This window comes from Saccopteryx bilineata, chromosome 6 (assembly GCF_036850765.1).
Source record: "Saccopteryx bilineata isolate mSacBil1 chromosome 6, mSacBil1_pri_phased_curated, whole genome shotgun sequence".
Classification (NCBI taxonomy): domain Eukaryota; kingdom Metazoa; phylum Chordata; class Mammalia; order Chiroptera; family Emballonuridae; genus Saccopteryx; species Saccopteryx bilineata.
The window spans coordinates 48883194-48908612 of record NC_089495.1 but is presented as its reverse complement, the minus strand read 5'-3'; the positions used below and the strand labels follow the sequence as shown (position 1 = coordinate 48908612).

Sequence of the window (25419 nt, the reverse complement as noted above, 5' to 3'; positions counted from 1 at the left end):
TTATGTGGGAATGTTTCAAGAGCGTCCTGTGTGAGGCATGTTAGGTGAGCGTTAATGATCTATGAAATAGTTTAGATTCAAGGGAGGTTTTTGTCTTTTCAGTGGCATTGGTTGATACTTATCAATAACTAATCCTTATATTCATAAACTCTTCTTCTGTTTTGGAATGCATTCTTGGCTTTTTTTAAGTCCCCCCTCACACACACACTGTTTTTGTTTTCTTTATTGAGTTTAAGGTTTTAAAGATAAAATATTGAAAAAAATAAAATAAAAAAGAGGAAAGAAAAAGTAATGGCTATTTCTAAGGGATTGTTTTGGGGAAATATTGGCAATTCCTATAGACATTGGGAATTTACTTTTTTATGTCTGGAAAAGCTCTGGAGCGTCCCCTAAACAATAGAGAATCAACTCCCCCTGCTGACAGAATCTAGGAAAACATGACATATAAATATCAGAGACAGAAAAAAGCTGGCTGTGGACAAGCTTTAATGATCTGATTTATGATTTAGTATTGATTGTAAACATCTAAATTCTGCCATTAAGTTCCAGCAACTGCACCAAATCAGTTGGTGATTCTGGTAGTGCTTCCTGCCAGCTCATTTTCAAACTGCTTTGAGTTTCTTAATATAATAATGATGAGGTAGAATTTACATTCCACTTATGGTATTAATTTTACATTTCTCCGAATGAAAAGAGTTAGAAGGTTGTAAAATTGAACATTAAATGAATCAGAGGAGACAGTAGTGCAATATATGACTGCCCTAAAGACATTGTGCAATGGCTGATGGGATTAATGTTGGGTCTCATTTCCTGCTTTTACAGGATGCAGATGAAGCTGTCAGAATTGCAAGGGAAATTGGTAAGTTCTTAAATTAACTTTGGTATAGTTTCAATGTCTTTTAGCAGATATGGTTGAGTAAACATGTAATAAGAAATTCCCATAGAGCAAATAATATTTTAATAGTTTAGGTTTCTGATTAGTTGTCGCTCTGGAAGAATTTATCAGCCGAATTACCATTTTGTATTATTAAAGTAAATTTTAAAGAGTAATTTGACCTTAATTATAGCTCTTTTATAAGGTGAAATCACTGGCTAATTAAAAGAAGAAATTGTCTTAAGAATTCTTGAGATTGAATGTAATGAAAATTTGTATGTATGAGGTTGAATGAAACTTATTAAAGACAATATGATTAAAATGAAAATATCATACTTGACAAGGCTTTTGACATTTTTGCTTTTCCTAAGATGTTAAATAACAACATTCTTGCTAGGAAAGAGAAAACAGAATGTGAGAAGTTAGAACTGAGTATTCTCAGTTGGAGTAAAGGGCAAACTGAAGGACTCTAATGACTTTTTTACTTGGCTGTTTTAGGTATCATTGTATTGGGGCAGTATTTCTCAACTCTGTATTTTACTTGGCTGTTTTAGGTATCATTGTATTGGGGCAGTATTTCTCAACTCTGTATTTTAAAAAATTGTCTTGGAGCTCATGAAAACTATTTTATTTTCACCACCTGCTATCATGGATTAGACTATTAAATAACTTTACAGTTGTATTAATTAAATTGTATTTTTTTACATTTGATAGAAATTTGTGGATATGAGAGAAATTAGACAATGCTTGGTAGTCAGGAATTCACAGCATCTCTGTAGCTTTCCTGCACTGATAGGGCCAAGCTTTTTAGCCTCCCACTAACCATTTCTTCAGACTCATCAACATTTTCAAAATGCATTTCAGTACTTTTCAGGAAGATTTGTTAGATTGCGAAAGAAGTTTGTTTATTTGTTTGTTTGTTTATTTTTCAGAAAATTCAAAGGCTTCTCTCCATGGTGTGAAATCACTAGCATTCCTCATAGTAGCATACCTGCTAGCTTTCTAAAGGACTTTACTAAAATAATTTCACTTTACTTTTTTGTGTACTTTTTGATTTCAAAAGTTGTCTAATTCTAGTTTAGATACTATTGTTATTATCTACACAATAAGATATAATACTATTATCACAATAGTATGTACATAAAAAGGGTAATTGTTGGTAGAATTTAGAGGAAAAGGGATTAGAAGGAAATCTTGAATGACATTGGTTTGCCGCATTTTGACTTACAAATCTTCACCTCCTGAGCATTTCCTCTGTAAATGGCAGGCTGTAGATTGCTTTGCTTTCTTTCATGTCTTCTCTTCAGCTTTTTAAAAATCTGCGTCCTTTAAAATAACCAGTTAGTCATGATGGGACTCTGACCAGTTCTCATCACTGGTTTTTTTCCTTCAATATTTTAATGCTGTGCTTTACCCACCTTTCTTTTCTTTTTTTTCTTTTTTAACTACTGAGGTTACCTAATTCAATCTAAGGCTCTTTTCTTTATATTTGGGCAATCTTTTATGACTCCTTCTTTCCCATCTTTTAATTCTTCCCCAATTACGCTTTCACATTTGTAAAATAGATGATTGCAATCATGGTTATTAAGAGTGCTAGTGTTTTCCTTATGCTGAAAGAAAGGGAAGTCATAAAATTTGAGGTAAAATAAAACATAATAAAGAACTAGGGCCATCAGTTTTATAAAGCTTTTGGAATTTTCCTGAATCACCATGGAAACCTTCTATCCCATGAAACCCTTTTTCCTCCACTGCCAGCTTCCAAAGCAAATGAAATGACATATTAAAATCTCTTTGTTTTCTGTGTTTGGTAATTAATTCATCAGTTTTGTTTTCTACTAATTTTATTGAGATATATCACATTTTAACTACATTATGATTTCGATGAACCTTTGTAAGTTTAAGAGTTGAACATTGATTCCATAAGAAAATATGTTTCTAGTTCTAAAAAAGTTATGGATTGCCCATGTGTCATAACTACTCATAAATTTCTCTATTAACTTCTCTCTGTGTCTAACAGTGAAAATAAAACTGATCATCTTTTCTGTGGTCTCCTCCTCTCTGAAGTCTTTTCTTCCAGAAACACGAATCTGTCCTGCCAAAGGAGGAAACTAACTGCATTGAGCGTTGATGAATTAGGTGTCTTTTACATAATAGTAGCTCTTGATATGGAGCATTCTTTCCTTGTAGCAGGCACATTGTGAATGTTATTTCTAATGCTAATTCTTGGGTTAATTATTTAATTTACATTTAAGAAACTAGGGATTAGAAATGGTAAGTAATTTGCTCAAGGTCACAGAACTACTTAGTGGTGGGTCTGCTTTAAATTTAGTTTTATTTAGCTTTTTAAAACCATGGATTTTTCATTATACTTTGGCTAAACTAATGGGATTAAAGGATGATAGCTAAAATGTGAGTCACCACTTTGTTTAAGATACTAAGCATGTTATATGTGGAATTAAGAAACAGTCTCTTATCATTGACCTGTGAGAGACAGTTAAGACTTAATATGTTACTTCCAAGTACTTGTTTTTTGGTCTTTCTTGTCCTTCTCATTCTCTTTCCTGATTTTTTCCTTTGACCTCTCTAAGTTTAAAGATACAGGGCTCTTGATCTTCAGTTTATCTTTAACCCCAGAGATAGACAACAGAAATCAGTGAATTTGATTTGCATTAAAGTTTGATCTTTTTACTGGATCAAAGGTCCTTTAATACAATTAAGCCAAAATTGATTCTTAAAAGGAAAAGAAACTGTAAATGTAAAGCCTGTTCTTTAACAACTTTCAGAATATTCTGATTCTTTTCTTTGGCATGTCTCTCCTAAAATCACAAATCATGCCCAATTTAAATAATTTTTTCTTTTTAATCCTCTGGTCCACCATATTCCAAACCTACTTCTTCCACAGTTTCTACATCTGAATATATGTCACTTAATTCACTCAGTGACTAAAGCTAAAACCCAAGATCTATCCTGGTGCCTTTTTTCTTGTCATTCTATTATCATTCTATCAATAGATACTGTTAGTTCTTCATTCAAAATATCTTTCATACCCACTATTCACTATCTTTACTACCAACACTCTCCTCCAAACTACTATTGTCCTTGCAGGGACTATGACAATGGTTTTCCTACTTTTCTTAAACACTTCAAAGCCATTCTTCACATAGCAGTCAGTGTGATATTTTAAACTCTAAAAAACAAGAACACATTTATCTCATTTTAGCCCATTCTTGCTTTAAACCCTCTAATGGATTTCCATTGCACTTAGATAAAAATTAAAATTCCTTATCTTGACAAATACCCCAAATAATTTAGCACCTCCTTCTCTGCAATCTGAATTTATACTACTTCTTTCCTTACCTACTTACTTCAGTCTCACTGGCTTTCTTGAACAACCAACTTTCAGGGCCATAGAATAAGATTTTTTTTTTTTTTTTTTTGGAGGAGGAGGGGAGCCTCAATAGTCCCACTGTTATCCTCACATGGATGGCTCCTTGTCTGTTACCTAACCTTTCAGATCTTGGCTTACATGTTATGACTTCAAGAGAAGACATCTCCTATTGTCAGTTGGTCATTCTGTCTTACATCCATATTCTAAATTTCTGCATGGTATTTATGACTTTTGGAATTTTTTTCTTACTTGTTAATTTTTTCTTCTATATATTACGTTGAAATTTTTCAACCCTTTGATGTTTTGAAGGAATTTTACATTTTGAAAGAATTTTACATTGTGTACCTGTATATCCAACACCATGATTCCACTATTTATCTTTTGCTAGACTTGCTTTATCACCTTCTCTCCATTTATTAATTCATTTTAATATTGGTGCATTTCAAAGTACGTTGCACATGAGTGTACATCCCAATAAATATTTCAACATAAATATTATTAACAATTGAATTCAATATTTTTATTCAATTTTGTTATATTGAGAACTTTGTATACCAGGGGTCCCCAAACTATGGCCTGCGGGCCGCATGCAGCCCCCTGAGGCCATTTATCCGCCTCCCCCCCCCCCCCCCCCGCACTTCCGGAAGGGGCACCTCTTTCATTGGTGGTCAGTGAGAGGAGCACATTGACCATCTCATTAGCCAAAAGCAGGCCCATAGTTCCCATTGAAATACAGGTCAGTTTATTGACTTAAATTTACTTGTTCCTTATTTTAAATATTGTATTTGTTCCCATTTTGTTTTTTTACTTTAAAATAAGACATGTGCAGTGTGCATAGGGATTTGTTCATAGTTTTTTTTTATAGTCCGGCCCTCCAACGGTCTGAGGAACAGTGAACTGGCCCCCTGTGTAAAATGTTTGGGGACCCCTGTTGTATACAGTAACATGAACACATTTTTTAAGTCTGTGGTTATTTTGATAAATACATCATCTGTGTAATCCAAACCCCATCAAGATAACGAACATGGCTGTCACCCCTGAGAGTTCCCTTATCTTCTTTACAAGTCAATCCTCACACTCCCTCCCCCTCTCCACATCCAGAGGAACTTGCTCTAAGTTTTTATACTACAGATTAGATTTTTTAAAAATTGAGATAAAATTTAAATACTATAAAATTTAGCCTTTCAAAATGTACAACTTTGTGATTTTTAGTGTAGTCACAAGGTTGCATAACCATCACCACTATATAATTCTAAAACATTTTCATTACCCCCCCCCCCCCAAAGAAACTTTATATTCATTAACATTCATTTCTTATCTCCCCAGCCCCTGGCAACCACTAGTTTACTTTTTGTCTCTGTAGATTTACCTATTCTAGATATTTCATATAAATGGAATCATACATGTAATCTTTTTTTTATCTGGTTTCTTTCACTTAGAGTTATGTTTTCAAAGTTCATCCATGTTTGACCATGTACCCATACTTTATTTCTTTTTATGACTGAATAAGATTCCATTGTGTGTATATACCGCATTTTGTTTATTCATTCACCTATGGAATGGCGTTTGGGCCATTTCCACCTCAAGATGGTTGGAAATAAGGCAGCTCTAAACACGTGTGTACATGTATTTGGGTAACCATAACCGCTTTTAATTTTTTTCAGTTGTATACCTGGTTATAGAATTGCTGGGTTATATGGCAATTCTATGTTTAACTTTTTGAGGACCCATCAAAGGGTTTTGTTTTTTTTAATGGCAGCTGAACCATTTTATGTTACTACCAGCAATGTACAAGGGTTTCAGTTTTTGTTTTACATTCTTGCCAAATACTTTGTATTTTCTCTCTCTCTCTCTCTCTTCCTCTCTCTCTCCCTCTCTCTCTGTATGTTTTAAAGTATTATGGTGATCGTAGTGTATGTATAATGATATCTCACTGTGGCAGATATTAGCAGAATGGATTAGAAAAACATGATTCAATTAAGATGTCAATAGATTCAGAGATAGAAATACATTGAAAGTGAAAGGATGGAAAGAGATACACCATGCAGATAGTAAATAAAAGAGACCTTGGGTGGCTATGATAATATGAAACAAAATAGACTTTAAGTTTAAAACTGTTGAAAGAGACAAAGACTTTATATACCATATTACCTCATGTAAAAGACTCACTCTTTTTCAAAAAATTTAGGGTCTAAAAACTGGGTACGTCTTATACGGTGGTTGTAGATTTTTTTACTTGCATTTCTCATTTTTTCACGCTTGATTTTGTACTCATTGTTGAAGACAGTGATTCGTTATCAGACACAGATGATTACAAGCTAATGGATGGGAGTTTTGACAGTGATGAGGAGTTGTGTGAATTTTCTGATGAATAAAACTTGAGTTCAACAACTTTATGTAATACATTGTTTTTTCAAATGTCAGGCCCCCAAATTAAGGTACGTCTTATACATGAAGAAATATGGTAATGATTATCATATAAAAACTATTATAGACATATATTTACCAGACAGTAAAGACCAAAATTATATGGAGTAAACATTGACAGAATTTAAAGGAGGTATAGACAGTTCTACAAAATAGTTGGAGAATTCAATATCACACTTTAAATAATGGATAAAACATCCACAGAGAGGATCAGTAAGGAAATAGAGATCTTGAATATTAAAAACCAATTTGACCTTGTAGATATGTATACAGAACATTCTATCCAACAATAGAATACACATTTTTTTCCTCAAGTAACTATTAAAGAGTGAATAATTTATAATTTTAAAAATTTGTTTATTGATTTTAGAGAGAAATAGAAGGAGGGAGGGAAAGAGGAAAAAGAGAGAGAGAGAGAGAGAAGCATTTGTTACTCCACATATTTGTGCATTCATTGGTTGCTTCCCATAGGTGCCCTGAACTGGGAACGAACCTGGAACCTTAGTATTTCAAGACAATGCTCTAACCGGCAGAGCTAACTAGCCAGGGTCTCAGAGTTTTTAAAGGAAAGGAGAAAATGATGTCAAACTGGAGATGTAGCTCATAAAGTGTGTTCTTTGTATGGTAATGTTCCCAGGACTTAGTTAGATCTAGAAATAATTCCTTGCCCCTTTTACTGAATTATCTTGATGGCTTGCTTTTCTCTTAAAATAGTGTGGGATTCCCTGCATTAAATAATTTTTTTCTCTGCAAGTGATTTTTTAATCTTTATTTAGTTACTATGTATTTTGTAGTAAAATTGTCCATGAGTTAGTTTCCTTTGTATTTCTAGTACTTAAGACAATGCTTATCACGTAGTATATATTCAGCAGGTGCTTATTCAGTGAATGATTTCAAATAGAAATGTATATATAAGTATATAGAAATGAATTAAATATAATCACACATTTAAAATTTTTTTCCCACAATTCCTATAGATAATGATTTCACAATAATTTTCTTACTTTTTCCCCCATATAATGGTAAGTATACCATGATAAACTCTCAGCAAATAACTCATTAAAAAAGATCGAGGATCATTTAAGTAAATTTAGTATCTGCTCTTTAATGACTACTACTGTTTAATTCTTGTAGGCTATCTTGGATTCACAAAGCTGGATTAATTGTAGTTTTAGGACTCTAAGATTCAAATGTCTGAGAGTCAATTGGACCTTATTGCCTTGACACTAATCTATTGTAGTGACATCTCTCATTTGCCAAATTAGACAGTCCTCTTCTGTTTCTTCTTGATATTAGTCTTCTGATTGTCCCGACTTCCATCCGTGATTAACGTGTACGAACCGGGGTCGTCCTTTCTTCACTGCTCTGGCTATTTTTCTTTGCCTATTCTTCCTTAGCTTCCTTTTGGCATGATAGAACGACTACAAAAGTTGCTTTTGTTTGTTTGTTTGTCTTAATTTAAAGAACAAATTGTTAATACTTCAGAGAGATAGAAATACTTGACTAAGCCCTGAAATCTTTTATTTCCTCTGTTTATTTCATGCTGCTTAGAAAATTTTTTATATGTGGTATATGACTCAGTGGTTAAAGATATATTGTAGAAACCTTTAAAAAATATTACAATTTATAGTACCCTTTTCACAATTTTATGTCCTGTTAATTTTCTGATTTAGTCCTCGTAGAAGATATATTTAATATGCTAAGGAGATTTAATAAGAAATGCCCAAGGAAAATTATGTTAAAGAAAATGGTGTTAAAGTATTTTCTTGTGGAATTTATTAAAGAGTGAGGTTTTTATTTTGCTCTTTTCCTATTATTTAGGTAATGGGGTCATTTGAAGTCAGAATGATAGTCCCTGGTAGATGGAAACATTGTTCTGTATCCCGAATCTCTTTCTTTGCCACAGTATTTACTATTTACTTTTTTAAAAATTGCTTCAACATACATATTTTGGATTTAAGCATAATTTCACAAGTTATATTCACTCCTGCTCCCTCTCTTTTTATTCCTCTCAGTCTATCATTTTCTTTTTTATTGTTGTTTATTCTTGTATACCTTTTGTAATTACTCTGTTGCAAAAGGCTTTTTCATTTCCCAGTGTGAAAATTTCAGTGATAATAAAGATCACATACAGGTACCTTTTTTTAGAGATTGTATATATGTTTACTACTAGTAGAGAAATGAATGATTCTTAGTTGGACTGCATCACTTACATGTTTACCTTCTAGTTACTGGATAATTATAGCCCCCAGATAGTATTGATATAAATGTGCATCCCCTCAGTCTTAAGTCTGCTAACCCAAAAGGTACATACACCAAGACTAAATTGATAATAAAAAACGAAAATAACTAATTTTTAATTAAAAGAGAACGATAAAATCAGTAGAAAATTATGACCAAATATCACAGCATGGATAATGCATTGACAATGGACTTCATTTCCTCTTATTGCTTGAATTTAAACTCTCTCTTTATTTGTAGTTAAAAAAGGAACTTTTGAATGTAGGCAAGTCTTGCACAGCAGCCAGCTTTCCCAGTAGATTCTGAATTCTATTTCCTTGGAGTACTTCATGCAGTTATCCTTAGTTCACCAGAGCCTGAGTAGTCCACATGTTTGTTGCTCATCCCTGTGACCTTTAACACCAAACATTTACTTTTTTTTCCATCCTAAATGTTCACTCCCCACTGTTCAGATTGTAGGAAGGAGTTCTGTTCTGTTGCAGCCTTATTCAGGAAATAAAGCTGATGGAGGTTTTACCATCAGCAGTTGTCACAGATCACAAAGGAGAACGGAGAAAGGTTTCAATTTTGATATTAGCAGTGAAACTTTTTCCATGATTCAAGGTTCAGTGTTATATTTCATTATGTGGTTTGCAATTTGTACACCACTGTCATCACTTAAATCTTGAATTCATCAACTTTTCTCCATTTTTACTGCTGCTCTTTTTGATTAAGCTAGTGTCATTAATTTTTTTAATATGTCATTTCTTGCTTAGAATACTGTAACGGCCTTCCATATATACTCCTCTGCACTATGGGTTTTCTTTCTTTCTTTCTTTTTTTTTACAGAGATAGAGAGTCAGAGAGAGGGATAGACAGGGATAGACAGACAGGAACAGAGAGAGATGAGAAGCATCAATTATTAGTTTTTCCTTGCAACACCTTAGTTGTTCATTGATTGCTTTCTCATATGTGCCTTGACTGTGGGCCTTCAGCAGACCGAGTAACCCCTTGCTCGAGCCAGTGACCTTGGTTCCAAGCTGGTGAGTTTTTTGCTCAAGCCAGATGAGCCCGCGCTCAAGCTGGCGACCTCAGGGTCTTGAACCTGGGTCCTCCGCATCCCAGTCCGACGCTCTATCCACTGCACCACTGCCTGGTCAGGCGTGGATTTTCTTTTAAGCAGACTCTGTAAGTTTATTCAGAGAATACTTTTGGGACCAACAGTATCAGGTAGTATACTAAAGAAGTTGAAGTGAGTTGAGATGCAGATTCAACAAAAGCCTTAGCTAATCCTACAGAAAGCTCTGAATATTTGTTGGTCTTCTGTAGTTGTCTCAAATTGGTTAGTTTTATCAACTAACTATTGGGTGTGGGCTGACATTTGAGAAGGGCAGGACCTTAAGCAGAAAGCTGAAGATAAGTCAGTTGTTGGTTACCAATACTTTCAGGGTCTGGGGAATGGCCTAAAGTGGTGATCTGGACAGAGAGCCCTGTTTTATAATTTTGATATGTATTTTTCATGATTATTTATATCAATATCAGTATTTTCTTTTTAAATTAAAAGAAGTTAACGGCCCTGGCTGGTTGGCTCAGTGGTAGAGTGTCAGCCTGGCGTGCAGGAGTCCTGGGTTCAATTCCCGGCCAGGGCACATAGGAGAAGCGCCCATCTGCTTCTCCACCCTTCCCCCTCTCCTTCCTCTCTGTCTGTCTTTCCCCTCCTGCAGCCGAGGCTCCATTGGAGCAAAAGATGGCCCGGGCGCTGGGGATGGCTCCTTAGCCCCTGCCCCAGGCGCTAGAATGGCTCTGGTTGCGGCGACAGAGCGACGCCCTGGATGGGCAGAGCATTGCCCCCTGGTGGGCGTGCCGGGTGGATCCCGGTCGGGCGCATGCGGGAGTCTGTCTGACTGCCTCCCCATTTCCAGCTTCAGAAAAATACCAAAAAAAAAAAAAAAAAAAAAGAAATTATCAATTTTAGAAATGGGGGAGAGACAATGATTTGTTGTTTCACTTATCTATGCATTCATTGGTTGATTTTTGTATGTGTCTAACCGGGGATTGAACCCATGACCTTGGCATATTGAGTTTATGCTCTAACTAACTGAGCTACCTGGCTAGGGCTATTTCTGAGTATTTTCAGATTTCTATTATGATTTTTTAAAAAAGATTTTATTTATTTATTTATACAGAGAGTGGAGGGGGTGCAACAAAAAGTATCAACTCATAGTTGTTTCACTTTAGTTGTTCATTGATTGCTTGTGTGTGCGTTGACCGGACGAGCCCAGGGTTTTGAACCAGCGACCTCAGTGTTCTAGGTTGGCACTTGACTGTGCCACCACAGGCTAGGTTCTTTTATGATTTTTGACTCATGTTATTTAGTAATGCATTTTAAATGAAAAAAAGAAAAACCAACTTGTTTTATTATTGATTTCTAATTTAACTGATTTCTGATCAGTGATATGACCTTTTATATTTAGAAATTTATTGATTTAGTGAGAATTTCTTTATGACCAAGGAATAAGTCACTTTAAATACATCTTTGATGTGTGAATGAAAAAAGTGTATTTTCTCAAGTTACTGTTTTATATGGAGATGACCAGTGAGTCAGACCTTCCTAATTGGATGTTCAAATTTTCCAGTGACATTTTTACTATTTGATTGATCAGTTTTTAAGAGTGGATTTCCCATGTTTTTCTTGCTTGTCATGTTTTGCTTCTGTATAGTCTTAAGATAAAAAAAACAACAACCAAGTAATATAACAGTATAATGTGTGTTCTTATCCAATTTTACTTTTTATCAAAATGCAGTGACTTTTTTTTAAAATCTGACTTTATGTGATATTAATATTCCTAATCAAACTTATTTTGGTCTTTTCCTTCTATGTTTCTTCATCTTTCCAGTAATTTAGGGAACTGTTGTTAGAGGTATCTCTTGCAAGTATATGGGCTGATATATGTTTTATTCTATTTAGACTGGCAGTGTCTTTTATCTAGAGAGTTTAGTCTATGTACATTTACTGTGTTTACTACTATTTTTTTTATTTATACTATTTGCTTTTTAATTTTGCTTGTTCCATTTTTTGGATTCTGTTTTCTCTCTCTTTCTGGTTTATGATGATAATTTTTAAAATTCCTCTTGTATTGTTTAATTCCATTTTCCTTTCCCATACTTCTCTACTGGGATGGAAATTTTACACTCTTATTTCTATTCTTTCAGTGTTTACTGTAGAAATTTCAACATGGAGATATTCCTTCAATTGTCTTTTATTCTAATGTAAACTTTTTAAAACCATTCACTTATATATATTAAATTTCAGTGTAAGGTTTAGTGTCCTACATAGAATATTTTAATGCTGTTTACCTGTTTGTCCCTTATGTGTTAGTTATATTTCATTTCCTTCTTTATATATCTCACTAATCAGACATTATTATAGAATATAAATACCAATGTTTATTTAGCTTTACCCCAAAGCTTATTTTCTTTGTTCATTGTTCATTCTTTCATTCCTGACTTTGCAAATAGTATTATTTTTGTTTTTCTTGGAATTTACTGTTTAGAACTTTCTATGGGTAGTTAACTCAGCTTTTGTTTACATGATACTATTTTGCATTTTTTCTTGAAAAATAGTTTTGCTGTATATGCAAATTTAGGTTGATGATACTTTTCTATCAGCATAGCGCTGAAATCTTTATACTATGTTCTGTAGGTAGTGAAGAGACAGCTATCTAATTTTTGTTGGTTTATAGGCAATCTGTTCTTTTTGTCTGATTGCTTTATAAGAATAATTTTTACGAAGAATAAAATCTACCTATTTTATGTATATAATTAGTGAACTTTAATAAAAATAACCACAATTAAGATATAGAACATTTCTATCCCTTTTGAAAATGTCCCTTCTTCCATTTTACATTTCCAGTAGCAGTGCTTGAGAGTTCCAGTTTCTTCATCCTTGAAAAACACCGATAATGCTTTTTTTTTTTTTTTTTTTTTTTTTTAATAGTGAGAAAGACAGGAAGGGAGAGAGCTGTGAAGTATCAACTCGTAATTGCAGCATTTTAGTTGTTCATTGATTGCTTTCTTATATGTGCCTTGACTGGGAAGATCTAGCTGAGTCAGTGACCTGTGGCTCAAGCCAGCGACCTTTGGGCTCAAGCCAGCTACAATGAGGTCATATCTATGATCCTATGCTCAAGCCAGTGACCCTGCTCTCAAGCTGGCGATCTTGGGGTTTCGAACCTGGGTCCTCAGTGTCCCAGGCTACTGCTGTATCCATTGTGCCACTGCCTGGTCAGACTGATACTGCTTTTCATTTAAATTTAAGTCATTCTAATGGGTGTGTAGTTTTATTTCATTGTGATTTTAAGTTATATTTTTATTAATTAAATAAAAACCATTAATTTTCTTTTGTGAACTGTTTTTTTTCAAATGTTTGTTCCCTCCTTTAAATGATAAGTAGACTTGGTTTTTTTTAAACAAAGTTTTAGATTTGCAGAATAATTAAACAGATGGTACACAGAGTTCCATAGACACCCCCAATGCTAGCCCTCTACAAAGTTTCCCAATTATTAACATCTTGAATTAGTGTGGTACATTTGTTAAGATTAATGAGCCAATATTGATACTTTATCAATGTTTTTCTTTCATGGGTTGTGCTTTAGTGTTTATGTAAAAGTTCATTGCCAAACCCAAGGTCGCCTAGATTTTTCTATTTATCTTCTAAGAAGTCTATTATCTTGCCCTGGCCGGTTGGCTCAGCGGTAGAGCGTCGGCCTGGCGTGTGGGGGATCTGGGTTCGATTCCGGCCAGGGCACATAGGAGAAGTGCCCATTTGCTTCTCCACCGCCCCCTCCTTCTTCTCTGTCTCTCTCTTGCCCTCCCGCAGCCAAGGCTCCATTGGAGCAAAGATGTCCCGGGCGCTGGGGATGGCTCCTTGGCCTCTGCCCCAGGCGCTAGAGTGGCTCTGGTCGCGGCAGGGCGACGCCCCCTGGTGGGCAGAGCATCGCCCCTGGTGGGCGTTCCAGGTGGATCCCGGTCGGGTGCATGCGGGAGTCTGTCTGACTGTCTCTCCCCGTTTCCAGCTTCAGAGAAATACAAAAAAAAAAAAAAAAAAAAGTCTATTATCTTGTATTGCATATTTAGGCCTATGATCCACTTTGAGCTAACGTTTGTGAAAGATGTAACAACTGTGTCTAGATTCTTTTTTTTTTTTTTTTACATATGCATATCTAGTTCCTCTAGCACCATTTGTTGAAGAGACTTTTTTTTCTTCGTTGAATTGCTTTTGCTCCTTTGTCAAAGATTAGTCAATATGTGTGTGTCTATTTCTGGGCTCTCTATTCTAATTCCATTAATTAATTTGTTTTTTTACCAATATCATGCTGACTTGATTACTGTAGCTTTGTAATAAGTTCTGAAGTTGGGGAATATTAGTGTTTTGAATTTGTTATTCTCATTTCATATTTAACTGGCTGTTCCGGTTCATTTGCTTTTCTCTAAGATGTTAAAATCAGTTTATTGATGTCCACAAATAACTCACTGGTTTTTTTTTTTTTTTTTTTTTTTTTTTTTTTCCTGAAGCTGGAAACGGGGAGAGACAGTCGGACAGACTCCCGCATGCGCCCGACCGGGATCCACCCGGCACGCCCACCAGGGGCGATGCTCTGCCCCTCCGGGGCGTCGCTCTGCCGCGACCAGAGCCACTCTAGCGCCTGGGGCAGAGGCCAAGGAGCCATCCCCAGCGCCCTGGCCATCTTTGCTCCAGTGGAGCCTCGCTGCGGGAGGGGAAGAGAGAGACAGAGAGGAAGGTGAGGGGGAGGGGTGGAGAAGCAGATGGGCACATTTCCTGTGTGCCCTGGCCGGGAATCGAACCCGGACTTCTGCACGCCAGGCCGACGCTCTACCACTGAGCCAACCGGCCAGGGCTGTAATAGTATTTTTAATAGCTGTTTTTAAGGTTCTTTATTTCTGAGTTTGTTTCTGTGGACTCTTCCCTCTGACGTGGATCACATTTTGTCTTTTATATGTCTCAGTTTTTGATTGGATTGTAGATATTGTGCATATTATATAGTGTGTTTGGATTTTGTTATTTTTATTTAAAAGATATTAAGGTTTATTTTTTGATAGGTAAATTAATTGATGTGCAGATTAATATCTTTTAGGCTTTTTTTTCTTTTTTTTTTTTTTGAGCTTTCTTAGGGAAAGTGTTACCCAGTTTATGTTTTCAGTTCTCTTTTCCTCTATTATCGTACATACTCTCTATTCTGTACTTCAACTGATTGTTTCACTTCTTAAACTTGTCTCATGCTTTCCCCATTTCTGTTTTGTTTCTGCCATTCCTGCTTAAAATGTTCAAATCCTGCTCATTCTTCTAATCTCATAGAAATGGCCTTTTTAAAAATATGCTTTTCCTAATTCATTCTCTCTTACCTTCCTATAATTCTTTTCTCTTCTGAATTACTAGTAATAGAATTATTCTGGTACTTTCCCTCTCCCTAGATTATAAAGCTCCCAATGTGAAAAAAGTATGTTAATCTTTCTTCTTCTCACTGCACTTAGCATTGCTTTTAAAATGCTACCCCACAAAGACTATACTTTCAGGAATCATTTCTATAGTTTGTTTAAAAGCTACCCCACATAAATCTCTCTCACACAAACATAACCAACATCAGAATTTAAAAAATTAAATTAATTATGAAACACTTAGGAAGCAAGTGCCTTTTTAAGTAAGTTGAAGTTAAGGGTGCTGGTTGGTGGTTTAGAGGTCAAAGGTGTGTGATCTTTGGCTCTCTCCTTCCTTTTCCTCTAAGATCCTCTAGCTAGAGTTCAGTGCTCTTTGAGCATCACAGACCAGGAAGAGTCCTTTTAAGGACTTAAGGCTTACTACTGACCTCTTCTTTTTTCAGAAACAATCATAAACAAGTGGTCTCAGCCATAAATATCTCCACCATGTTTTTTAGAAAACCTCTAAACAAGACTTTATAGTTTTTGTTGATAAATAGTTACAGATGACTCATGCTGTCAAAAATTTTACTTTGTAGTAACTAGCCAAAATATTAGATCCTGTTAACTAACAATAATTTTATGATTTTTATTTTCTCTTATAAAACTATACCTGGAAATATCTTTTGTTTTGGGTTTTATGTTGTATTTTCATAGTTCTCAGTGCTCTAGGCATTTCCTGTTGAATGAATGAAATTAGGGCAATAGCTTCTCCACTGATGTCAGTAAGCCATGGAACTTTTGCTCCAGCCCATAATATAATAGGCAGGGCTTGATTTAAACCCAAACCACCATGTTATTTCTTGCTGGTAAAAACTACAGGGGTATCTTGTGACTTTTCAGATAAAAATACCTATAAATCATTACTTTTTAGTATATGTGCTGCCGAAGCGAGCAAGAAATCATTACTTTTTAAATGAGTTTGTTATGCATGCAGACAGCAGTTTGGGAGAATCATAAGAGTGTATGTATGTGTATATGTGTGCGTGTTTCCTTAAAACTATGTAAGTTGCTTTGTATATCTTTGGTTGATTAATGCTGTATTTATTCCCATTTTTGGAATTTATTGTCAAATAACTTATTTATGTTTTCTTAGCTTTTAAATTTTATTACTGGAGAAAGAAAATATTATATTTATTGATAGATGGTCTTTTTTTTTTTTTTACATGAACACACTCTCACTTTAAAAATATATGCAAATCATTACACTGGTGTTATTTTTCCTGACTCTAAAAAAAAGAGAAACTTTTAAATAAATTAGTTACTGTCTTCTGCGTTATTGAACATGTGGTCACTTGTCATGCTCATGCATTTAAATGATCAAAGTCTGAACCTCTGTCTAACTCTTCCCTGCTGGTAGGCTACCCTGTCATGATCAAGGCCTCAGCAGGTGGTGGTGGGAAAGGCATGCGGATCGCTTGGGATGATGAAGAGACCAGGTGAGATGCTGTCCGAAATGGACTTTTGACAAAAATTGCAGGTACTAGAGTTTTATTAAACTGTCGGTAAACAGATAACAAAAATATAATGGAATAATTACAATCACCATCTAATTTTTGCTATTTTATGTGGAAAAAATGGAAATTATACAGAAACATCTTTATTTATATTTTGATAATGATTATCCTGTTATAAGGTTTTTATATTCTTAAACATTAACAAAGGATTGTCTTTGTTTTTACAGTATATTTTTAAAAATTACAGCTATAATTCTAATTTCTAAGCAAAAGTTATCAACATTTGGCTGTGTGATTCTGAATGCAGTCAGGATTTAAGCCACATATTTAAAAGCAGTCATAGTTTCACTTATTACTCAGTATACACTTGCTTTCGTTTCCTTGTCTGTGAAAGTAGTGAACTACTTACTGTGATACTTTCATAGTGTAAAGAATATTTCCTTTTGAATTTGAAATTATGATGTCCTTTTTGCAATGCACTCATATATTTCGAACATTTTTTATTAGTAGTTTCAGAAATTCAAAGAAACTTTTAAAACAAAAATTTACAAACTAATGAATTGATGATATGGTGATTAGAAAGTAATTTTTTTTAAAAGTGCTTTGTATGAGTAGGTTTTAGGGGACTCTTTAAAATTGTATTCTTTCTTTGGTGAAGATTTTTATTTATTGATTTTACAGAGAAAGGAGAGAAAGGGGTTAAGGATCAAGAAGTATCTTATAGTTGCTTCATTTTAATCGTTCATTGACTGCTTGTCATATATTCCTTGACCAGGCAAGCCCAGAGTTTCAAACTGGCCATCTCAGTGTTCCACGTTGATACTTTATCCACTGTGCCATCACAGGTCAGGCCAGATTTGGATTCTTTTGTATTTTCAGGTTTGGCAGTAAAAGAGATTTATGTCATTTATTGTTACTGAATGATTATTGGTAATGTTACCTTTTCTGCCCTTTCTCTACCTAAGAGTAATTTGGTCTTCCAAGGGGTTAATTCTGCTTTCTCCTTTTCTTTCCCTTTTCCTTTTCCTTTACTTTCCACTTCCCCAAATCTCTTAAAGGTAGAAATCTGGAGTAGTTGGTATGAAAGTTATTCAGTACAACCCTAATTCAGAAATTAGGTTCTAAAGCGAACAAATAAGATAAAATTCTCCTAGAGGCAACATATTACTCTTTAAATTTTTATGAGAAGACACCACATTGCAGACTTAGACAGATGGTTTTAATGCTAAGAGAGATTTGTCGCAGAATACTATTGTTTCTTTGGTTGACTGTCAGAAAGTAATTAGCTTGTGTTGTGGAGTGATATCTGACAAATACAGGTCTTTAAACCTCAGTGTCACTCTCAATGTCGCTAGTACCAGATTCTAACTGAGGTAACAGCAGATTCTCCTCTCTCATCTAAAGCTTACCCAGCAAGAATGCACTCATTATATGGATGGCGATATTTGTTGAGAGACTATTGTGTGACAGGAAGGTACTATTTTAATAATGTTCCAGGAATACAGCAGTGAACCAAAACAGACATAATAATTTGTTCCTCTTTAAAGTTTATATACTAGATCAGGAGTTCTTACCTTTGAATTCACAGACCCATAGAATTTGGGGGCCATTCATATATCAGCATGAGGCAAAAAAAAGTGCAATTTAGTGTTTCCTCCAATATAGGCAACAAACTATAATAGTAGTGTCTGTAGAACTTTTCACTGTTCGGTAAATCTCAGACAGTATTTTCACATTATAGTTGTAGATATGTCTAGGTTTTACTGATTATTAGACATATTGAAGCTTATAAACAAACAAAGTACCATATATATGTATTATACCCCAGTTGTTGTATTTTAAGTGAGAGGATGGGAAATAGAGAGACAGACTCCTGCATGTACCCCGACCAGGATCCACCAGCAGCCCCTGTCTGGGGCTGATGCTGAAATCAACCATCCTCTGTGGCTGAGGCTGGCATGCTCAGACTTAACAGAGCCACTGGCTTGTGAGAAGGGAAGAAGGAGAGAAGTGGGAGAGGGAAGGGTAAAGAAGCAGATGGTCACTTCTCATGTGTGCCCTGACTGGGGATCAAACCTGGGGTGCCTACATGCCGGGCCAGTGCTCTATTCACTAAGCCAACTGGCCAGAGCCCCAAGTTTGTTTTTTAAAAACTATTTCAATATCTATATTTTAATATACAGTGTGTACATAAAATCATGGTGCACTTTTGACCGGTCACAGGAAAGCAACAAAAGACAACAGAAATGTGAAATCTGCACCAAATAAAAGGAAAACCCTCCCAGTTTCTGTAGGATGATGTGGCAGCATGTGCGCATGCGCAGATGATGACATAACACCATGTATACAGAGGAGCAGCCCACGGCCATGCCAGTTGAGATGTGGATGGTACAGAGGAAAGTTCAGTGTGTTCTGTGGCTTGCTAAATTCGAATCCATGACCAAAGTGCAATGTGAATATCGACGCATTTATAACGAAGCACCACCACATAGGAATAATGTTACTCGGTGGGATAAGCAGTTGAAGGAAACCGGCAGTTTGGTGGAGAAACTCCGTTCTGGTAGGCCATCAGTCAGTGATGAGTCTGTAGAGGCTATACGGGATAGCTACGTAAAGAGCCCTAAAAAATCTGTGTGTGAGCCCACATCGAACTGCACTGAATAGGTATGAAACTGGGAGAGTTTTCCTTTTATTTGGTGCAGATTTCATATTTCTATCGTCTTTTGTTGCTTTCCTGTGACTGGTCGAAAGTGCACCATGACTTTACGGACACATTGTATTTTATATACAAGTCTGTACATTTTCTTTTATGCATTTTAAATCACTTTAAGCCTTATTATTATTATTTTTTTGTTTTTTTCTGAAGCTGGAAACGGGGAGGCAGTCAGACAGACTCCCACATGTGCCCGACCAGGATCCACCCGGCACGTCCACCATGGGGCGATGCTCTGCCCATCTGGGGCGTCACTCTGTTGCGACCAGAGCCACTCTAGCACCTGAGGCAGAGGCCATGGAGCCATCCCCAGCGCCCGGGTCATCCTTGCTCCAATGGAGCTTAAGCCTTATTTTGACAGAAAGTTCATATGCTTTGTGATTCTGCAAAGGGGATCATGGCATAAACAAGGTTCAGAAAGCCTGTCCTGGTAGAAAGGTACAAACAATGAACAGAATCCAAATAAATCATGTATTATTGTGGAAGGTAATAAGGGATATAAAAAAAAAAATAAAGGATGAAAGAGAGAGACATGGGGAAGGTTGAAAGGAATTTCCATTCTAAACAAGTTGTCAGGATTGTCCCCACTGAAAAGGCACTTTCTAGCAAGGAGGGAAGGACCCAGCAAGTGGAGAGGCCTTGACACAGAAAATATCTTGAAAGACTCAGGAAAAACAAGGTGGCCACATTGTAAAGGGAGGGAGGAGTATAAGGAGGTAGGTGGTATGGGTACAAATTATGTAGGTCCTTGTAGGCCATTCTTACTGAGAGGATGGGGAGCATTGGTGGGTTTTGAGTAGAGAAGTCACAATCATGGATTTTCAACAAATACTTGATATTATTTACATTTTTTAATTATAAAAAATTTCAGGACCTGGCCGATTGGCTCAGTGATAGAGCATCAGCCCGATGTGTCGGTGTCCCAGGTTTGATTCCCGGTCAGAGCACACAGAAGTGCCCATCTGCTTCTCCATCCCTCCCCCTCTTGCTTCTCTATCTCTCTCTTTCTTCCCCTCCTACAGCCATGGCTCAATTGGAGCCAGTTAACCCTGGGCACTAAGGATGGCTCTATGGCCTCTGCCTCAGGTGCTAAGAAGAGCTTGGTTGCTAAGCAATGGAACAATGCCCCTGATGGGCAGAGCATCACCTCCTAGTGGACTTGCTGGGTGTATCCCAGTCAGGGCACAGGTGGCAGTCTATCTCTCTGCCTCCCTTCCTCTCACTGAATTAAAAAAATAGAAGAGTATAATTACCTTATATGTATCATCCAAATTAACCAGTTATCAAGATTTTGTTACTTAGGTTTTAAGAGGATTACTCTGGTTCCTATTTTGAAATAAATGTAACAGATAGTAGGATCATGAACTCTGAAATCAGGGAAACCAATTGGGAGGCTGCTGCAATAATCCATGCAAGAAAAATGGTGATGGTGGCTTTCATCAATGTAATGGTGGCGGTGATAAGAAAAGTTTAATTCTCAAAGAGGAAGCAATGGGATTTGCTGAGTTATTTGATATAGAGGATGAGAGTACTCAAGAATTACTTGCAGTTACTGTTTCTCTTATTTTTTTACTCTTGCTCTTTGGTCTTAGTGTTGATTTATATGCATTAAATGCATTTGCTGCAATACTGCTTTACTTAAAAAATCTCTTGGAAAGACTGAGAGGTTAAGGCCAGAGTGAGGGCTTTAATCTTCAAAATTGAAAGTGCTTAATTGAAGAATGGTCTGGTTCTTAGCCTCTGAAAATATATGGCTTGATTTCTTTTGATAGTGGGGACTTACCTTTGCGTTACAGAGCATTGGTTAACGTGAAATGTTTGAAGTCAGGCTGGCTGGTTCCTGTGTGTGGGTGGAAGCAAGCATAAGGGAAGGAAGCAAGTTTAGTTGCATCTTTTACCACATAACCCATTTTATTTGTCTTTTGAGGTTCGGATGTTAAAGCTACCTCCTGTACTTTATTTATAATTCGTGTGTGCCCAATAGACTTCTCCATGAGTGGTCTGGGCTTCCTCATAGTGAGGTGGCTTTGGACTTTTGATATAGGGAGCCCCAGGGGTCTAAGGGCAGTTGTTTCAAATCCAAGTGAAAGCTCTTTCACTGTTAACCCATTGTTGCGAGTCATATGGGCTTCCTTCAACAATATTACTGCCCAAATTCAGGAAGAGGGGAATTAGACTCCACTTAGTCATGAGGGACTGGCAAAATTCTTAGAAGAGCACATGGAAGGGAAGATGTCAATGTGACCATCTTTGGAAAAGACGATCTGTGCTTATACAGAAGTATAGGAAAGAATGATATAATAAAGATATTAAATACAATTTAATAGTTTCATAAGAAGAATTTTATGAACTTGAATATTTTTCTCCTTGTTATCCCTTTTTGTGTGTATGGCACTTATATAGTAATTGCACTGAAAGCCTTAGCACTTTTTGTTATACTTCATTGGATCTCAGATTTTTTTTTTTTTTTTTTACAGAGACAGAGAGACAGAGAGAGGGATAGACAGGGAAAGACAGACAGGAACGGAGAGATGTGAAGCATCAATCATCAGTTTTTCATTGCGACACCTTAGTTGTTCATTGATTGCTTTCTCATATGTGTCTTGACCATGGGCCTTCAGCAGACCAAGTAACCTCTTGCTCGAGCTAGAGACCTTGAGTCCAAGCTGGTGAGCTTTTCTGCTCAAGCCAGATGAGCCCACACTCAAGCTGGCGACCTCAGGGTCTTGAACCTGGGTCCTCCGCATCCCAGTCTGACGTTCTATCCACTGCGCCTCCGCATGGTCAGGCTGGATCTCAAATTTCTTATCAGTCATTTCTCTAGGACTGCTGTAAGTAACATATTTTTTTATGGTGAAGATTACTTCTCAGTTTCTTGGCAATGAGATTTGCTGTGCTGCTGTTGACCTATGGATTTTAATTGAGAATTCACTATTTGCAGAAATCACTATATTCATTCATATATTGGGCATCATTTGGTAAATAATTTAACTCTTTCTTGGCCAGGAAATGGCATATTGATTTAAAATATGCTCTAATTAATAAATGTACACAAATAATTTTTTACTTAAAATATTATTCTCTTAAATTTGGTAAATAAATCATCTCTGAAACTGTTGAGATTAACAAAAGTGTAACACTATTTGGTTTAATGATACATACTCTTAATTTTTAAAAAGTTGCTCTATATCCTCTGTTATTTTAGAAAAATTAAAAGTATGCAAAATTTGAGAGAACAGTCCATACAAAAAAATATGTATCTTGTATAGTCACTAACTCGTAATATCATGCTGACTGTACCTACTTTCTCTTCCAACTCCTCTCCCCCCCACCTTTGAGGAAGAAATTGGTGTTGCATCTTTCAAAAAAATTTTAGCATTTTTCAGAAGGAAAACCCTAGTGGCTGTTAATTGCTTTATTATTTCATTCAAAAAATGTCTACCATTTGTAACATTTTTTGTAAGTTTTTGTTTAGGAAAGTTGCATTTATGACTTCTTTTTGAATCTTTAGAATATGTGAAAGATTTTTAAAAGAATAGTGTTTTTTGCCTGACCAGGCAGTGGCACAGTGGATAGAGCGTTGGACTGGGATGCAGAGGACCCAGGTTCGAGACCCCGAGGTCGCCAGCTTGAGCGTGGGCTCATCTGGTTTGAGCAAAAGCCTACCAGCTTGAACCCAAGGTCGCTGGGTCCAACAAGGGGTTACTTGGTCTGCTGAAGGCCCATGGTCAAGGCACATATGAGAAAGCAATCAATGAACAGCTAAGGTGTTGCAACACGCAATGAAAAACTAATGATTAATGCTTCTCATCTCTCTCTGTTCCTGTCTGTCTGTCTCTGTCTATCCCTCTCTGACTCACTCTCTGTATCTGTGTTAAAAATAAAATAAAAATAAATAAATAAAATAATAGTGTTTTTTTTCTTATTTTTATTAGAGAGATTTTATTGAAAGTGGACTCATTCTTTTCATAATAATTAACTTTCTTTTCCCTATCCAAATTTAAATGAAACATGGCATGAATGATAAATTGATCATGTCTACATTTTGGAATACCCTACTAGACTTTAGGCGTTAAGAAGGCAGTTCTTGATTTAATTTTTTTATTCTAATCATCAAAATAATTATCAGGCTCTTAGGTTTGTCATTAGTAAATATTTATTAAATGAATATATAACTTCATTTAACAAATGATGTTTTTAATACAATTTTCCATGTGCTCCAAAATATGATGGTGATGCTTTCCAATTTGATACTTGAATTACTTAGGTGACTTGCTTTTTTAACTTTTGGTGTTCTTTAGTTAAATGCAAAAGGAAAGCTTGTCAGTCATCACAGCAGAGAGGGACTGTCAAGTGCTTTGATTTTTCTCTGTGAGAATCATGTTGGTTACATGGTATTGAAAACAGCGATTCATTGTGCTTTAGTTTCTTTGAGGTTTACAGTAGAGTTTTCAACCGATGGTCCATAGACTAGCCTGAAATTTCATGCTAGTTTATGAGAGTTAACCACCCTGATATTGTATGAAGATTATAGGCCTAGTGATCTTGGTTGAATTCGCTTATGCTCGGGGTAATTGCCACTTATGAGCTTGTATCATCAATGAAAATACTATTGAGGTTGTCTTAGATCAGTGATGGACAATCCTTTGAGCTTGCTGTGTCAAAATTCACCAAAAAACTGATCATAACTCCGGTGGTGTGTCACTTTGAGAAAAAAACCCATAATTTCACGATATTTATAGTTTAAATAACAAAAATGTATAATTGTAATATATAACTATTTAATAAACCAAAAACTAATTATTTAATTTACCTGCTTAGTGACTTCTTTGTTCATCTGTCAGTCGATTCTTTTGTTGGTCTTGATATTATTTAACTTGTGTGGGGTGCCGTGAACTAAGATAAGTGAGGGGGAGGGGGAATTCCTTAACTAACCTGCCTATTAGTGACTTTTTTGTTGCTGAATTTCATTGGCTAAATCTTCAGTTGAAGGTTGGTACTTTGTACACTTCAAGCCCAAGCAAGTGCTACTAACTTCATCTGTCAATCTGTTTCTTTTGTTGGTTTTGATATTATTTAACACTGAAAATAAGGTCTCACAAAAGTACATAAAGGGAAAAATTGTGAGTAAAGCCATTGCTATATTTTTCAGGGTGCTAAAAGTGTCTGGTAATTGGTTCCAGGCACTCCAAATTTCCTGTTCGTAGTGGCACTCCTCTTGATTCTCCAAGCGGCACCTTTCTAGATTCTCAAGCTTTGACCTCAAGTCGACAAACACGTGAGCCCAGATGCTGTCTTGAAATTCTGCAAGTTGCATCTTATGTGAATTAAGATGGCTGCCACTATTTCTAATGGCGGGAAATGGCACCCATAGCACAGGCCCTCACCTCTCCCAGCCTCCCCCTCACTTATCTCAGTAATAATGGTCAGTTAGAAATCCACGACACCCCAGAACAGTAGATTGGATGATGATTGCTGTGGTTATGTGGTTGCTGGTAATGGCGCTCACAGAGCCCCCAGAGGTGCGTCCCCCTGTGGCATTCTGCTGCTCCCTGCTCCGCCGGCCGGAAGTGAGGTCAAAGATCCCCTAGCGGCTTAACCGGAAGTCCTAGAGCTAGACGCTCTGTGCTGGAGTTCTGTTGTTTTGGCCTACAGACCTCTGGCACAGAGTGTCTACACTACAGCAAATGTTTTATCTTCAGCTACTGCACCTGGCTGTGCAGGAGCTGAGGATGAAACGTCCTTCTCCTCATGCGGCCCCATACTTCTCTGGTATGTGGCTGCCTGCAGCCACGTGTCATCAAAAATGGCTACGCGTGTCAGTGCTGACATGCGTGTCAGGTTC

At 36.3% G+C, this 25419-nt stretch overlaps 1 protein-coding gene across 2 annotated transcripts in view; it reads left to right on the top strand.

Moving 5' to 3' along the window:
• PCCA (propionyl-CoA carboxylase subunit alpha) overlaps positions 1 to 25419 on the top strand; it is a 450416-nt gene that overhangs the window by 183473 nt on the left and 241524 nt on the right. For both annotated transcript variants that reach the window (XM_066234359.1, XM_066234358.1), the window contains exons 8-9: positions 823 to 859; positions 16765 to 16843. In XM_066234359.1, coding sequence (XP_066090456.1) covers positions 823 to 859; positions 16765 to 16843 — 116 coding nt within the window. The remainder of the gene's footprint in view (positions 1 to 822; positions 860 to 16764; positions 16844 to 25419) is intronic.